This window comes from Anoplopoma fimbria, chromosome 3, assembly GCF_027596085.1.
Source record: "Anoplopoma fimbria isolate UVic2021 breed Golden Eagle Sablefish chromosome 3, Afim_UVic_2022, whole genome shotgun sequence".
NCBI lineage: Eukaryota > Metazoa > Chordata > Actinopteri > Perciformes > Anoplopomatidae > Anoplopoma > Anoplopoma fimbria.
Window position 1 is genome coordinate 25,056,942 of NC_072451.1, and position 17,228 is coordinate 25,074,169.

Consider the following 17,228-nt stretch of genomic DNA (forward strand, 5'->3'; position numbering starts at 1 on the left):
CACACCCAAAGATTGATGATGTCACAGTGTACTGACTCTAAAGCACAAAACTTTTTACCTGATTGGTTAGAGAGTACCTGACAGACGGAAATTATGTATAGAAACCCTAATTGTGTCTTTGTCCCAGAATAGAGAATATCAGCTTGTTCCAGCTTTTTAAAGACAAAAAATAAAAAAAAAATTCTCCAGGACCAGGGTATAAAAACTCACAAAATAGGCTTGTTCGAGATGAACTGCGTCTCACCTGGAAAATGGACAAGATCAGGCAGTAGCAGGGGGTGATGACAAAAACCTGGGATCAAGTCGGACAGTTTCCAGCAGCCTTCAAAGAACAGACAGGAAGTCACAGAAATATTTACAGCCTGTTAGATCCATCTGTAGAGTACTATACCACGTTTGGATTTTTTCATATTTGCTTGTAAATTATATATATGTAAACATTCATCATTATTATTAACTACACATGTTTGTTACCAGATAAAATCTTCATTACACATGAGACAAATAGCCTACAATCTAGGCTTAAATGTTACAATTACACAGAAAATAGTTTTTCTTCTACAGAAAAAGGTGTTTGTTGGCAAAACTAGGAGCCAATCAGCTCTTTGATAAGTCCACAGCAAGCACCAAGGCAAAACTATATAGTATCTAAAGTGTATGGATTTATTAGACAAATATAAAATGAACAAATCAAATTTAAATTTGTTTAAAGAATACTCAACTGTCATACAGAATATTGGCATCTCATACTGGACTAAAAAAGGACAAGCAGACAGGAATTAGGACCAGCGTGTCCGTTCTTTATTTGCAAAGAAGTAAAACCGTGTACAGAGACTCATCACACTGGTTCTGCAAAGCACTTTAATAACATTCACTAAACAGTTGAAAAAATTCAAGTTTTGGGTTTCAGCCTTAAAACACCACGCGGCCATGGCGCTTGTCCTCAATATCTTTCTATATCAGCCTTAAAAACTCTTTGGACAAAACTTCATGGCATTCATACATTCAAAAAATACTTTCAGAGCATCTAGTTAAACACCAATAAGAGTTATGAATGCCCCTTTTATAAGTCTGTTTCAACCATTGATTCACACTGTACCGTATAAGCAGACTATTAAACTGCACGACTTGACAAAAATAACTTTCAAAGTACATACCTCAAAATACAGATTATCTTTGATGGCTATACTGTAAAGAACACAAGTGAGCAAACATTGTACAACTATTAAATTCATGGCAACTATCTCTCCTCGTAGCCCTGTTAATTCATCTGAATGCGGTCGATCTGCTTCCGAAATGTGCACCACACTCAGAAAATGTGTGGTAATTTCACAAGTTTCACAACGCATGCAGAGCAGCAAGTTCTACTGTTTCGGTGTACACGCCTCTGTGTATGACTACAGTTGTAACAGACACATACAGTACATTTCTATTTGATAAATAAAACTCAATACAGATGCACACAAAAAGCACTGCAAGGTCATCATATCTGAAGAAGGAAAAGCACAAATTGTGTTCTACAATCCAGAGAAGCTACAGTACAGTAAGAGTTGCCTGCTGCGTACTTAAAAGCTTATATCAACACCCCTTCTCTCAGGATGGTAAAGTGCTAGCAAAATGTCAAGATAAAGGCAGCAGCAGAACTAAACATTGCCTTTTGACCTCCATTCCCCTTCTGGAGAGTGGGCTTTTCCTGTTAAAACAGACAAGTACTCCATCTACAGTGACCAATAATGGTAGTTTAGCTCATGTTATAGATTTCACTGCACGATAGCTGAACTGTGAGATATTCAATGATACATATATTGTTCGCTGCTTCCCCCTCATCCTGTTCTTGTCTATTGTGTTTGTGAGTCTATGTTGAGTTAAGTTCTCTTTACAGCACGTTACTGCACTTCATGTTCAACCAATGCCAAGTCTGCTTCTCTCTTCAGCATCTAGACCATTCTGTTATCACACATGCACTTGCCATAAATACTGTTAGGTCAATTAGTCCATCATGTGATTGACATCTGTTCAACAAGAATATGATGACACAACACTTTAAAATCAAACTGTTGATCCACACCAAGAACACTCAAACCCCACCACTTTAGGAGAACATCCTTAAAATCACCATTACAGTAACTGATCCTTACAGATCAACTTCTTCCCCGTTTACACACGGACATGCACATATTCACAAGGTGCAGCAAACACTTAAATACACACAGTGATTTAGTCTTTATCTGTCTGTAGATGTCACAGGTAAAAGCCACAGTATGGTTTTCATCTCTCTCTCCACCACCCTACACACACTTTGCTACTTTTATTCAGAGCCCTATGTAGACAGAAGTGCAGACTTTAAATAAAACCAAGACTAAGTCTCAGCCACTGGCCTTTAGCTTGCCTGTAAACTCGTTCAGTGCAAGATTTGGCTAAATGTGATCATACCGAGAAAAAAAAATAAAATAACCCAGCAAAATAGAACTATGCTGCTCTCTAAAAGCACCGGGGAGCTCCCAAGTAGTGGTTTAGATAGGCTTATAAAGCAGGGAGGTGACGTATTTCTTCTTGTATCTGTGAGTGGCACTCAGCACCATTACTCCATCCTGCAAAACACAACGCACAGGCAATCTGCCATTAGAGAGATACAAACCCACCGAGCAAATAAACATGAGATGCTCGTTTTTGTGAAACAGCAAACCGGTCCACATGGCACAATGGAGAATTATGTAAATATATGGTTTTTAATAACCAGGAAAACCTTTATTTAATAAGCGCTAAAAGGTGTCTTACTGCAATACTTACATATTTACTACAACCATTCTGAACACAAATTTGGTTGTTTGTAAGGTTCTCTATACGATATTCAGAGCATTAATATAGCTGCGAACAACTTTTCACTTTGTAAAGATATTGTAAGGGGAAAGGCTACCTGAACAGAGAATTAAGCTGTCTCCCTCTGTGTGTATTGTCATCCGAGCTTCTCCTTGCTTTGTTGACATAGCAGGGTTGGCTACATGTGCCTTTAAGTGCACATCAGTGCATGTGAGCGTGCACCACTGTTTAGCTCACGGCCGGCGCTCAGCACTACGCTCATGCAGCGGTTACAGCTGATAAAACCGTCCAGACTGACAGCGGTGTTGTGGAAGCGCAGCACCTATCCTCTAGTTGCCCCTCAGATTAACACTGCAAGCTCTGTCGGCACTGTTGCGGTTGTTTGCACTGTTAGCACCCTTAGCTACGAGCCGCCAGCTCAGACATGTTGAGAGCCATGTGGAGGCAATAGATATGCTCTGAATTTTGTAGTGAGCGCCTTCAGTAACATTAGAAATTATGCAGGGTTGTTTTCCGATTGATTGTTTGTCGTAGTAGGAGACTTTGACATTTAAAGTTTGTTGTACAATTTCGCTGTGTGAATATTTTCAGAGACACTTGACTTCAGAGGCAATTGATTAGTAAGCTGTTTTAGCATGACTATCTGATTCACTGGCAGAAAGCTGAGGGAGATTAAACTCCTCCAACAAATTAGGTTGCTCAGAGATTTATAGTTTATAGAGCTGGGAGGGAAATGTTTGCATTTCATGTGGTGCCAGTACCATCTGTAGACATGTGAGGAGTGTTTCAGCTGTTTCCAGCGAACCTACCTTAATTGAGAGGGCGTAAAGGTGGTTAAGCATCACATGGTTGGGTTCAGGCAGCAGGGCAGGGTCACACTGACGAAAAAGAGTAAAAGGAAAACTTACAAACAACAAAGAAACTGGTAAACAACAACAAAGGCAAATCAAATCAAGGTCTGAGGAAATGATAGTGTTAAATCTGAATCGTAGATAGATGGAGGCACTGACAGATATATTGGTGTCCTTGTTGAGGATGACTTGGAGGAGGTGGGGAGGGAGTATAGGTGGGGCTTTGAAATGCTCCTCAGGCCTGAAGATGTACTGCTCCTGCCCATATGGACCCGGAGGGGAGCTGGACAGATCTGCAAGCATAAAAAGGGCACAATAACACTGCTGACAGGGTTTCAAGGCTTGATTCAACTTTCCATTTCAAAATACCTCCGTTTCATTTCCATCAGTGTTTACTGTAGCTGACCTGATGTGTCTGAGCACTCCAGAGAGTCCACATGCAGGGCGTCAAACACTTCAAAGTCTGACTTCTTCACCTGGATCAGGTTGTTGATGGTGCCGAGCTGACTGGTTACAACTGCCTGCAAAAGAGAAATGTGTATACATGTATGTATATATATTATAATTATTTATAACACTGCACACATTTCTCTGGAATTTAAAAAGGCTTTGATAGCGATGAAGGAGACAACAGTAATAGAATTATTCTGCTATTTCCTGACCAAATTCCACAACAATACCATGACAACAGCAACACTGACAATATCAGTCAACACCTTAGGGTTTGGGAATGGATGAGATTTTAATGTCAATTTACCGATGATGTCTTTTTAAAATGATTTGATTTCCATGGGAGGTCCCCATCATTTAATGTATATAACGTCATAGGTCATTGTAACAGGCCAACAAGCCTGAAAGAGTTGGGAACTGAACTATTTGGTATTAAGGAAAAACTTTCAATAACACAACAATAAAAATAAAAATGACACTAATGTACCTCTGAAGAATCATGGACCCACTGTCCATCTACAAAAAACTTGTACTGGTGCTCTCCTTCTGGCAGGTCCAGGATCGCTACAAAGTCATTATGGCTTTGGAAAAAAGAAAATAAATAGTATTAGGGCAATACCGGTCATTCCCCTCAGTTAAAACTCTACAACTGTCACATATGGTTTGAGCTACGATGGATGAGCTAAGATCATTTCTATTGGACCCCTATGAGAACGTAAAAGTGAGAATGTACTGACATTCAGAGCATGAAAAAAAAAACATGTTTACCTCTTATTGAGTGGTATCTTTGTGCTCCAGTTATTAAAGGAACCAGCTATGAAGACTTCCTTCCCACCTCCAGCCCAGCGGATGACTGTGGGCCGAGCCTGACGACCAGTTTTCACCTGGTCTACCAGATCTGATTCTTTCTCCTCTAACACCTAAAATAAATTAATTGATATCTCAACTACACGCACACATATACATATATATATTGGGTTGTTTTTTTTAAATCATATCTAACAAATGTTTTCAGAAAAAACAAGATGCTGAACAATAATCTGTATTTCTGTTTTTGTATTTTCCAGCAGTACCTTCGACTCTGGCCCATGGGTGTTGAAGATGTTGGGGTCGTCTGTGCTGTCCACCATCTTGCTGCTGGGTTCTTGGTCTTTGTGACTTCCGCTGCTGTCTGAGCGGTGGGCCTTGGCTCCATGACGATCTGCAGACACTCTGTCACTTGTGTTGCCCATGATGCCTGCCTGATTATGGTGCTAATGGGGGGGAAAAAAAGACAACTTAATTTTATTTGGGAACAAACCATAGACTAAAATACTTTATAGTAATCTAGCCATTCGAAAATTAAACAAAATAGTTGGTGTTGATTTCATGTCCCTTCAAAGGCTCTGTAATAACAACCTGAACAAACTCAGAGAATCTTAGTTATGCAGTAACCTGACAAACCCAAAGATGTTTTGTTATGTATTTACCTGCTTTCATGTAAAACCAATACCACCAATACAAAACCTTGACACTTTATTGACATCAGACTACAAATAAAATGACAATATGTGTAATGTATAAATTATCTGGCCTCCCATGGTAATATTATGTGGGGTTTGTCCCAGGCTGCAAAGCTCTGCCTAACCATTGCATCCTTTAACCCAGATTGTAGTTGCCTTCATGGGCCTTGCACAGATTCCTCCAGCCTAGACCACTTGAAGACATATTTGCAGTTGGATCTGACTGATCATAGTGAAGGGTTTGGACTTCATTTGGAGTATGTGATTGCTTCTTTAACTAGATAATTCTCTTCTGTGATTCTGCCACTCATGATGCATTTTATTGTATGTCTTTAAATGACTGTGTGTATGTGGTTTGAAACACTGTGATCTTAGCCAGGGCTCCCTCTGAGAATGTTATTGTAATCTCAATGGGGATTTTTAGGAAGGAATAATAATTATAAATGATGACAAAGTAATTGTAAAATGTCAGGCTCCAAAACAGGAGCTAGCCATATCCTATTGTTACAGCTGACATGTGGCTGATTTAAAATGGTAAACAGTGCATACATGGTGAACAGACGTCTGCTTCTCCCATAATGCCAGAATAAACATCCTCTGTCCTTACACCCTCACATCCTCTGTCCTTACACCCTCACATCCTCTGTCCTACACCCTCACATCCTCTGTCCTTACACCCTCACATCCTCTGTCCTTACATCCTCTGTCCTCACATCCTCTGTCCTTACACATCCCTCACATCCTCTGTCCTTACACCCTCACATCCTCTGTCCTTACACCCTCACATCCTCTGTCCTTACACCCTCACATCCTCTGTCCTTACACCCTCACATCCTCTGTCCTTAGACCCTCACATCCTCTGTCCTTCCCTCACATCCTCTGTCCTTAGACCCTCACATCCTCTGTCCTTACACCCTCACATCCTCTGTCCTTAGACCCTCACATCCTCTGTCCTTACACCCTCACATCCTCTGTCCACCCTCACATCCTCTGTCCTTAGACCCTCACATCCTCTGTCCTTACACCCTCACATCCTCTGTCCTTTCACACACCCTGTAACATCCTCTGTCCTTCACCCTCATCCTCTGTCCTTTACACCCTCACCTCCTCTGTCCTTACACCCTCACATCCTCTGTCCTTACACCCTCACCTCCTCTGTCCTTACACCCATCCTCTGACCTTTTGTGCAATGAATGAAAGCAAATTCAAACAATTGTTAGAACATGACATTGACAAGATGACAAAATGCTCTACACAAAAGCTTTCCAGGAAGGCTTATCAGTGGGCTAGACAGCCTCAGATTCAACCAGGTAACGTTACTGTAAACCTGGACCTGCTTCCACCAGACACCTGAGCTCTTCTCCTCATCTAATGTTGCCTTTCCTTTGGAGCAGTGATTACACACACACACACACACACACACACACACACACACACACACACACACACACACACACACACACACACACACACACACAACATGATAGCTGTAACATACCTCTGGTAGCTCAGCTGTGTCGACCTCAAATCACTAAAAGGCAGGAGAATATTTTTAGCTTACAGCTGGCTAGCTGCTAGCTGCTAGCTGACGTTTCCCAGCAGCTAGCTAGTTTAGCACGCTGCTTTCCTCCTCAACGACGTCCCTGTCGGTTATTACAACAGGCAGACTTCCACATGTAACGTAAGAAACGACAAAACATGTAAACTCACCGAAACCAGCTGAAGTTAGTGAAGTTTATTTTCAGCTGAGGGACAAACCTCTTTCCAACAGTGGTGCCCCAACTACGGTGCGCGACTAGGACAAACTTAGTGGGACTTGTTTTTGTCCTCACAATGCAATACAGATACAGTGACGTCATGTTCAATTCAATTCAGTTTATTTTGTAGAGCCCAGAATCACAAATTACAAATTTGCCTCAGAGGGCTTTACAATCTGTACACATGTTACATCCTCTGTCCTTACACCCTCACATCCTCTGTCCTTAGACCCTCACATCCTCTGTCCTTAGACCCTCACATCCTCTGTCCTTAGACCCTCTCCTTACACATCCTCTGTCTGTCCTTACACCCTCACATCCTCTGTCCTTCCCTCACATCCTCTGTCCTTACACCCTCACATCCTCTGTCCTTACACCCTCACATCCTCTGTCCTTCCCTCACATCCTCTGTCCTTAGACCCTCACATCCTCTGTCCTTAGACCCTCACATCCTCTGTCCTTAGACCCTCACATCCTCTGTCCTTACACCCTCTGTCCTTACACCCTCACATCCTCTGTCCTTAGACCCTCACATCCTCTGTCCTTAGACCCTCACATCCTCTGTCCTTAGACCCTCACATCCTCTGTCCTTACACCCTCACATCCTCTGTCCTTAGACCCTCACATCCTCTGTCCTTACACCCTCACATCCTCTGTCCTTACACCCTCACATCCTCTGTCCTTACACCCTCACATCCTCTGTCCTTACACCCTCACATCCTCTGTCCTTAGACCCTCACATCCTCTGTCCTTACACCCTCACATCCTCTGTCCTTACACCCTCACATCCTCTGTCCTTACACCCTCACATCCTCTGTCCTTAGACCCTCACATCCTCTGTCCTTACACCCTCACCTCCTCTGTCCTTAGACCCTCACATCCTCTGTCCTTAGACCCTCACATCCTCTGTCCTTACACCCTCACATCCTCTGTCCTTAGACCCTCACATCCTCTGTCCTTAGACCCTCACATCCTCTGTCCTTCCCTCACATCGGCACAGGAAAAACTCCCCTAAAAACCTTTAACAGGGAGAAAAAAGGAAGAAACCTCTGGGAGAACGACAGAGGAGGGATCCTTCTCCCAGGATGGACAGAATGCAATAGATGTCATGTGTACAGAATGAACAGCATAACAGAGATACAACACATTCAATGTATATGACATAAATGATTCATATAATAAGACTACTTATAATAACAGCAGCAATTATTACAGTAGAATTATAGCCATGAAAATAGAGAATGTGTAGCACATGTTATGTGCTTTACTCTGCAGGGTTATAAAAGGACATGGTATTGTTTCAATTACCTGCATTTACTAGACTTTGGGGTCTCAAGTGTTGTCCCAGTGGAGTGATATGTTCATGGTCTCTTGTTCTGTCTGACATTTTTATTATGAATAATAATTAATAACAGAAGTAGAATACTGCACACGCTTTAAAAAGGCAATATAGTTAGCCCATGTAGCTTCCTTTGCTAGAGGGATTGTTATACAGTACCAGTCAAAAGTTTGGACACACCTTCTCATTCAACTACTTTGAAGAATCTAAAATATAAAACATATTCTGGTTTGTTGAGCATTTGTTTGTTTACCACATAATTCCATATGTGTTCCTTCATAGTTTGGATGTCTTCAATATTAATCTACAATGTAGAAAAAAATAAAGGAATAAAAATAAAGAAAAACCATTGAATGAGAAGGTGTGTCCAAACATTTGACTGGTACTGTATGTATGATATTGTATTATGTCTGCACACTGCGAGAAGTGTAATTTCCAGAATAATTAGACCAGCTTCATTCATTCATTCATTTAATTAAGATATAAACAAGCCACTGTATCTTAAAGAATTCTCCAGATTCCTTTTGTGCAATGAATGAAAGCAAATTCAAACAATTGTTAGAACATGAGATTGACAAGATGACAAAATGCTCTACACAAAAGGCAGAGACCAAATCAGACAACTACTTCCTCTGTAGTTTGCCTGCTTTGATACACTAATATATCTGACCTTCTACTGCTGCCCATTTCAATTATTAATTAAATAATAAAAATAGAAATCCCTGGGATGATTAAAGAAAAAAAACTAAATTCTAAACTACTATTATGGTCTTGTTTACTTGTATTCTACTGAGCTACATTTTCAGTTGAGTCCATGTGTTTTGTCTTCAATTGCCACTAGGCAGAGCTGTTCACACACCTCAGTGATCCCCACCCTGAAGAGCTGAACTTTACACCACTAAGCCATTTGCTCGCGATAAGCCTTCCAGCAAAGACAGTTTCCACATGTTCAGGCTAAAAACTTTTAAACCAAGACCAGTTTTCGTTTCTTAAAATCCACATTTAAATAACTTATAAAAAAGACAATAGTCTGATTGTCGTCTTACATGGTAAATACAAATGCCCCACCGCTGAGCTTTGTGGAAGAACAAGTCACAGAATGTTAAATGTAACAGTATCCACTAGTGGGAGTGGATGTGTGTGTTTGGTTGTGAAGGTCTTGATATGATGAAATGATCACTGAAACAAGACAAAAACATGCTCCTTGCAAGTCCAATGACCAGTTATTACTGTTTAAAAGAGTTACCATGTTTCATAGTAGTAACCATCATCAAAACCAGTAAATAATCATAACTTAAAACATATATATGTACATATATACACACGGTACATAAATGTAGTATATATATGTAGTAAAAAAACATCTGTGATGTCAGACAGTTCACATTGAGTGGCTGTAAGGCACATTTAAGCGATTCTCAGATAACACAGAATTTGTGATTTTCCCATTGCATAAGACACATCTGTCCTCATGCACACAGTATTCCAGTGTTAACAAGTTACTGATTTTTTCAGGGCCATTTATTTTTAGTTGACAGCTGCTGACTGGAGCTGATGTCACTCTGGGAGTTTAGAAAAGTGTTGAATTACCTCTAAAGGGTGTTGACTTCAACATTTAAACTGGTGTAGTGTTGTTATACTTTAAAATAAGACCATTAACTCTACTGTGTAGCTACATTGGATGAACTCCAGCTTTCACTGAACAAAATATTTCTTTAGTAACCAAAGAATCCCCAGAATGATACACTGAGCTACCACTTTGGTTGATCACAGTTTTTACAGAATAACAGTAGGATGACTTTCACAACCCAACATGTATTATGTTTCTAACTTTTATGTATGTATTTAGTACAGTACTATCTTTCTGTCAGATCTTGTTTTGGACAGTGTTTTGGACAGTGTGTTGTATGTGCAACAATAGGATAAAAATTAAAGCATGCTCAGCAGGTATGATAAAGGCTTTAGCTACTGACAGACGACCCTCAGAGGGACACATACAGTTTTCCATCCACTGAACTCCTGTGCCAGCTGGCGGAAGTCATGCTCTGTATGTTTGATGTCTGTATGTTCTCTTGGAGTTATTTCAGGCATTTTCAAGTTTGACAAATAAATGTTCTTTTTCATTTGCTTGCAGCATCATTTGGAAATTCCTAAGCCGGTCTTCATGTATTCGTAAACCACATAGCTAATGCTGACAGCAGGAATGACTTTCATGAAGTTTGGCAGGATGCCCCGGTAGAGTCCGAAAAAGCCGTCTTTGGCTACTATGTTCTTCATCAGACTACTCATGGAGGGCTGGTCAGCTGCATCCATAGACGCTGGAGAGAGAAAGGAAAGTTAGGGAGGCTGTTTTGCATCTGAAATCATGCTTTTTACTCTTGTACTGTCTATTAAAGGAAGCCCTTCTCTATTACAGCCCATTTATTATATTATGTACAGAAAGTATTGGGTGCCATTACAGTTTTGTCACCACATAAACTTCTCGCAGTATATTACACACTATGTTATTGCGTGCAGTGTAAGTTTTGTCATCCTTGTTATCAAATGTCAGACTTAGATTACCTCGTGCCTGCATCCGTGTGCGTATAAGCGCGAGTGGATAGCTGGCCAGCTGGCCACAGGTACTAGAGATGGTCCCGCAGGCCACTAACACCATAACTCCAGGGTTGGCCGAGTCTTTGGCGTGGTACGTCAACCACGTGTTCTTCAGAGTCTGAGACACAGGAGAGAGATGAATTAAATGATTAAACATAAGCATAAAACTAAAAGATTATTTCTCTGATTTAATGTAGCACCGCAATCCTAGGTTAACGGATTTATCGTGCATACGAATTAGTTAATTTAACGAAGTGCACTCTGTTGTGAAATATGAGTAAAGGAGCAGAATACATACCTCATAAACAGCGAGGTCTATCCCAGCGTAGGGAATGATGCCCACTAAGTTTGGAATGTAGCCCTTGTAGAAAGCTTTGATACCCTCCTTCCTCAGGATGTTCTTCGCACAATCAAATATTCCTGAATACTGACCCGTTTTCCTCAGGGTCAGTCTAGTTTTTAATACCTTAGAGATAAAGTACAAAAGTAGAAAAACTTAAGAACAGATTTATTTGGGGGGGGGGGATTTCTAGTGTGGGGGAAAACGTAAACAAAGCTTACTTCATTTATTTGGTAACCCGATACCCATAATATTACCATACCATTTAGTATACCAGGAAAATATTTAGTAAGCCCCAATACATAGTAAGTCAAAAGTAGCATGCCAAATTACCAGGATGTCCTATAGCCAGCATGCTTTTCTGGAAGATACGTCATATCGACTGAGCCAAAAGAGCACAGACAGTTGACAGCTCTAATGACCAAAGCCCCAATGACAGATGCCAGCGCATTCAAGTGGGTCAAAGTTCAAGGTGCAATGTTATGATGAAGTGGTATGTCGCAATGCATGCAACACTACATTCTTTGTAAAGGTAGCTGCAGCACATACAAAAAAGTGTAAAGCAATCTGTGACTTACCTCCATTGGGTAGATGGCTGTCTGTGCTGTGGCTCCAGCCAGAGAGCCAGCCATGAACCTCTTGTGTGTCTCAATCTTCTTGCCCTCCGATGATAACAACTTCTTATACTACAGAACACATACAAACCGTGAGAAAATAAACAATGTACTTTCCAAATATCTGTAATGTTTTATCCATTAAATGTATAAAATGTGCATTTTTGAGCTTACTTGTTCATATGCCATGAATTTGATTGCTGTCTCAGGTGCAATCTTTAAAACGTTGATCCCGTTTCCCCTCCACAGTGAAGTTATACCTCCCTCATTGATCATCCGCCTGAAGCCCCCTACCAGGCTTATCTGGTTGGTCTTAGAAGAATGAACCTGCAGTGTGAAAATATACACACATAGGTTTCATAACTTATCATCCTAAGGAAAAAATAAATTTGTCCGTTTGTTCTTTCATGTATTTCACCTGCATGAAAACTTTCATTCTGTCCAGAGGGGCAGTACCAGTGCGAGAGACGGCTCCCGCCACGGCACCTGCAGCAAGCTGCTTCCACCAGACACCTGAGCTCTTCTCATCCTCTGTGAACTCATCTGGGATGGCTAGACTGTCTCCTATGTCCAGCACCTGGTGATAAGAGGCATACCAGTGAAATTGAAGACATGTCCATCAGCATAATTGCTCCTGCTGGAGCTATAAACACATACATATACCGTATTTTCCGCACTATAAGGCGCACTTAAAAGCCTTTAATTTTCTCAAAAAACGACAGTGCGCCATATAATCCGGAGCGCCTTATATATGGATTAATTCTGGTTGTGCTTACTGACCTCGAAGCGATTTTGTGTGGTACACGGCGCTCTGTCAACATGTTTTAGTACGACTTTGGTAAACTACAAAGCCGCACCGCAGCAGCATTACGGCTACTGTAGTCAGGAGCGTCGCGGAGTAATACACACTGTGCTTCACCATAATATTACAGTGTGTGTGTATAAGGACCCAACATGGCTCCTGTCAAGAGACACGCTTACGACGCGGACTTCAAACTCAAGGCTGTCAGTCACGCAGGAGAACATGGGAATAGAGCAGCTGCGAGAGAATTCAACGTTAATGAATCAATGGTACGGAAGTGGAGGAAGTTTGACTGACTGACTGTTTTGTTTCGCTTAATGCGCCTTATAGTCCGGTGCGCCTTATATATGAAAAAAGATCGAAAATAGACCATTCATTGACAGTGCGCCTTATAATCCAGTGCGCCCTGTAGTGCGGAAAATACGGTAAGCAATGGTATGTCAGTTTATGGTCATAATAAATACATACAAAAAAATACTATATGATGTCTTGCAGCAGATTAATGTTTGCCTTTGAGATTGTATCTCTCTCAGGAAGGCACATGTCACATAGAGTCAATTTGTGTGGTTGTCAATGTGACAAAAAAAACCCTCACAAGGCTACAATCACTTCTCCTTTTGAGGTCTATCTGTCAATATTGCCAAATTACCAGTTGTGACTGGAGAGAGAACAGCATTTACAAAACCTTGAACACAAGGTTGCAGCCAGGAAGTAAACACATTATAAGCATATGTTTATTTTCTTGTATATGTCATACAACTTCCATAAAAAATGCATAGAAAAGGTCACACTGTTAGGGGAATTGTAACTATTTTAACAACAAACAATGAATTGACCTCATTTTAGCTAAAGCTACTTTATGAAATCATAATCCCTGAGCTGACTGAACTTTCATCTGGCTTTTCTTAGCTGTTTCTGATAAACATATCCAATGTTTTTCTAAAAGCATAGAGGTGTCTGTGACAAACATGGCGCAGTGGCATATTAATGCTATTCTGCATGGAAACACAGGGACTTATGCAGCACTTTATATGTCCTGCAGTCACTCCTACAGCACATCTACGGAATGAGAATGCAGTTTTGTCTGATTTTGTTTCCTAAGACACAATAAATGTGCAGTGCACTGACAAACAAAAAGGGGAACTGTCTTGCTCGCAAATATCTTGAATGACATCTTGACAATGACATCTTTATTTGCACTAAGAGTTGTAGGAGCAAGCTGCAGTGGCCAAAGTGTGCAGCTGTGACAGAATTATGCTGAACAGTCTAATCTTCCAAAGCTGCTGGCAAAATGTGGGCTGCAGGGAAAATCCATAACAACTCACACAAGCGGACTGGGCGTCATGTGATTCATTCCACTGCAGTCGCCTGCCTCTGTATTTGTCTGCAGATTGTGTGTGTGTGTGTGTGTGTGTGTGTGTGTGTGTGTGTGTGTGTGTGTGTGTGTGTGTGTGTGTGTGTGTGTGTGTGTCCCATACCGAGGAGTGTTTCCAGTAGCGTATAATCTCTTCCAGGTTATGAGCCGGGCAAAACAGGAAGTGTTCCCTCCACTCATTCCAGTCCACCACCATGGTCCCATCAATGTCCATACTAAGGAAACACACAGACACCTGTTAACCCATGATCTATGGTTATAATAAGCATAATACTGACCATATAAGGCGTTCAGATCAAAACTCTAAATAGAAACATGTTAAAGCAGATAGAAGTATTTGGGGGCGGCTGTGGCGTAGTGGAGAGCAAGGTAGCTCTCCAATCAGAGGGTCGGTGGTTCGATACCCGGCTTCGGCAGTCGATGTGTCCTTGGGCAAGACACTTAACCCCAAGTTGCTCCTGAAGGCTTGCCATCGGTGTGGACTGGATGATGAATGTTAGTTAGAGTCTGATGGTGGCACCTTGATGGTAGCCTGTCATCAGTGTGTGAATGGGTGAATGATATGTAATATACTACTGACTGTAAGTCGCTTTGGATAAAAGCGTCTGCTAAATGACTGTAATGTAAAGAAGTGGGGGTCAAACCTCTGTAATATTTTCATGGCATTCTCTCTGCTGATGTCCATGCCAAGCTCTGCAAGGGACTGCTGGATCTCCGAGGCATCAATGCGTCCTGACACAACAATTGAGTAGACAGAAACTCTACTCAGATATGCTACAGTATAAACAGAGGATGTGTAGTGCTGTAAACATAGACTGGCATGTGCCATGATCACCCGTGCCAAGTATTTTGGATAGTGAGGCTGCTCCTGGAAGCCTCACTCATCTCCTACCATCGTTGTTCCTGTCCAGACTCTTGAACGTCAGCCGCAGCTTCTTCTCATGCTCCTTCAGGTATTTGCTGAACTCGTTGAAGTCGAGGCTCCCATCTTTGTTCTGATCACCAGACGACACGATTTTCTGCAGAGAGGAGTCATAGATGGTTCATTTGCCTTCAGGGAGTATCAGGGCGAGTCACAGACAGACACATATTATCACACTGGTAATGAATTCAATGCAAAAAATGCAAAAACGAGCAGGGAAAGCTCTGATCTCCTATGGACCCCCATTAGAGTGTTATATAGGTTCTTCTGTAAAAGAGACTGAATATGTAGTTTTTATTGCTAATTCCTTTTTGTATCCTTTATCTGCTCTTGTTATTTTTGTTTGCTTTATTTTATTGTCTAATTATTATTATACCTGCACTCGGGGCGTAACCACAAGGTTGTTGGTTCAAACCCCTCTACCTGCAACATGCCGAGGTGTCCTTGAGCAAGACACCTAACCCCAAATTGCTCCTCCAGGATGGGTCAAATGCAGAGAAATAATTTCCCCATTGTGGGACTAATAAAGGATTGATTATTATTATTATTAGTATTATGTATTTACCTGCTTTCATGTAAAACCAATACCACCAATACAAAACCTTGAGACTTTATTGACATCAGACTACAAATAAAATGACAATATGTGTAATGTATAAATTATTGTAAATACTAGCCATTGACTAGCCCCAGTCTGGCCTCCCATGGTAATATTATGTGGGGTTTGATTATTATGATTATTATTATTATTACCTGTGCTGCACCCTGTCGAAAAATGCCCATCGCCTTGAGGCCGGCACGTAATTCAGCAACGTCCACCTTCCCATCGTTATTGGTATCAAGCCTCTCAAACAACACCTGGTATGACCTCTGGCTGTCGGCATCCCAGCACCGGGCATTTGATAGTAAAAGCGAGAGTAAAGTCTGAGACATTGTGGCCCTGCAGATCGGATTATTAATCCCTATGCATATTGGAAAAGCATGAATAAAAAGCTGCGAAATTCCAGATGTGAGCTCGGCGGTCGCGATGGAAAATGCTCCTTTGTTGTTTCTTTGCAGACGTGTAAAGGTGTCCTCCGTGATGGGTTCAGGAGAACTGCAGTGGTCGAGGGCGGAGCGGTGCAGGCTACGTAGACACTCGGTGTTTTCTGCGGAAGAGGAGGAAATAGGGTGAAAATGGAAAAGTAGTGAAATGCATATCCAATCCCCGGATTAACCGTGTGCATAATCTGGTTTATGCTTCTGGTGAGTCTCCCCATCTGTTTTTTTTATACCCTTGCTCCATGTGATATGTCATGGTGCTTTATATAGGAACTGTAAAAATTAACATTTGGTGTAGTGTTTCCTGCAGTGCGGTATCGCTGGTCGCCACTAGAGGGCGGAGTTTCACCGCACAGAAGGTGGAGGGGTCAGGGGTCAGAGGTTGTGAGTGACGTCTCTGTGGCCCTCAGCAAATCTGACTGTTTCATTCTACTTGTGAATTGGTACTCCTATCTGGCTGAATATGTTCAAGCCTTGACCCTAATGCTTAAGTACATGTTTAAGGCTAGTTAGTGTATATCTATAATGTAATAGCCAATTCCATTTTTCGTATTTCCATCTTCTGCTTTCAACCTTTTAACCTCCCTACATTCATACAAAACATATGTATAGTTTTGAAATGTAAAAATGCTCTGTAACATGTAAAACTCTTGCATTAAGAAATATATTTAAGCGGAAGTATTAGTAGTCTATCTTTATTTTGTTGTATAGTATGTGTATTTATTGTCTGTGTAGTTGTATAGTATGTTGTATGTATTTATTGTCTGTGTAGTTGTATAGTATGTGTATTTATATTGTATTGTCTGTGTATGTGTATTTA

The 17,228-nt window shown here is 41.2% G+C and overlaps 2 protein-coding genes across 3 annotated transcripts; both read right to left on the bottom strand.

Moving 5' to 3' along the window:
- Window positions 1-785: 785 nt before the first annotated feature.
- Window positions 786-7,422, bottom strand: prkab2 (protein kinase, AMP-activated, beta 2 non-catalytic subunit). 2 transcript variants are annotated; one of them, XM_054626625.1, is made up of 9 exons: window positions 7,334-7,412; window positions 7,122-7,154; window positions 5,195-5,374; window positions 4,890-5,041; window positions 4,609-4,702; window positions 4,078-4,192; window positions 3,831-3,964; window positions 3,630-3,698; window positions 786-2,591 (listed from the first exon to the last, which is right to left on the bottom strand). In XM_054626625.1, the coding sequence occupies exons 3-9, from the start codon at window positions 5,351-5,353 to the stop codon at window positions 2,514-2,516; spliced, it is 801 nt and encodes a 266-aa protein (XP_054482600.1). In that variant the 5' UTR covers window positions 5,354-5,374; window positions 7,122-7,154; window positions 7,334-7,412; the 3' UTR covers window positions 786-2,513. The 2 variants fall into 2 exon arrangements, with proteins under 2 accessions (XP_054482600.1, XP_054482599.1); XM_054626624.1 differs by lacking the exon at window positions 7,122-7,154 and having other exon boundaries at window positions 7,334-7,422.
- Window positions 7,423-9,215: 1,793 nt separating this feature from the next.
- Window positions 9,216-16,666, bottom strand: LOC129113564 (calcium-binding mitochondrial carrier protein SCaMC-1-like). The gene is made up of 10 exons (XM_054625945.1): window positions 16,121-16,666; window positions 15,338-15,464; window positions 15,090-15,177; window positions 14,549-14,660; window positions 12,687-12,845; window positions 12,443-12,595; window positions 12,233-12,340; window positions 11,613-11,780; window positions 11,282-11,432; window positions 9,216-11,037 (listed from the first exon to the last, which is right to left on the bottom strand). Exons 1-10 carry the CDS (start codon window positions 16,298-16,300, stop codon window positions 10,856-10,858), a joined length of 1,428 nt encoding a protein of 475 aa, XP_054481920.1. The 5' UTR covers window positions 16,301-16,666; the 3' UTR covers window positions 9,216-10,855.
- Window positions 16,667-17,228: the final 562 nt, after the last annotated feature.

Bases quoted from the DNA above. Each gene is read 5' to 3' on its own strand.
- prkab2 (XM_054626624.1), bottom strand. From the start codon at position 5,353: ATGGGCAACACAAGTGACAGAGTGTCTGCAGATCGTCATGGAGCCAAG. The intron at 4,193-4,608 runs GTACATTAGTGT...TCTCTTTTGCAG, and splicing joins GGGTCCATGATTCTTCAGAG to GCAGTTGTAACCAGTCAGCT. The intron at 3,699-3,830 runs GTCAGTGCCTCC...CTTTTTCGTCAG, and splicing joins ACAAGGACACCAATATATCT to TGTGACCCTGCCCTGCTGCC.
- LOC129113564 (XM_054625945.1), bottom strand. From the start codon at position 16,300: ATGTCTCAGACTTTACTCTCGCTTTTACTATCAAATGCCCGGTGCTGG. The intron at 14,661-15,089 runs GTTTGACCCCCA...GTGTTTCCTTAG, and splicing joins GCCATGAAAATATTACAGAG to TATGGACATTGATGGGACCA. The intron at 11,781-12,232 runs GTAAGTCACAGA...TTTATCTCTAAG, and splicing joins CAGCCATCTACCCAATGGAG to GTATTAAAAACTAGACTGAC.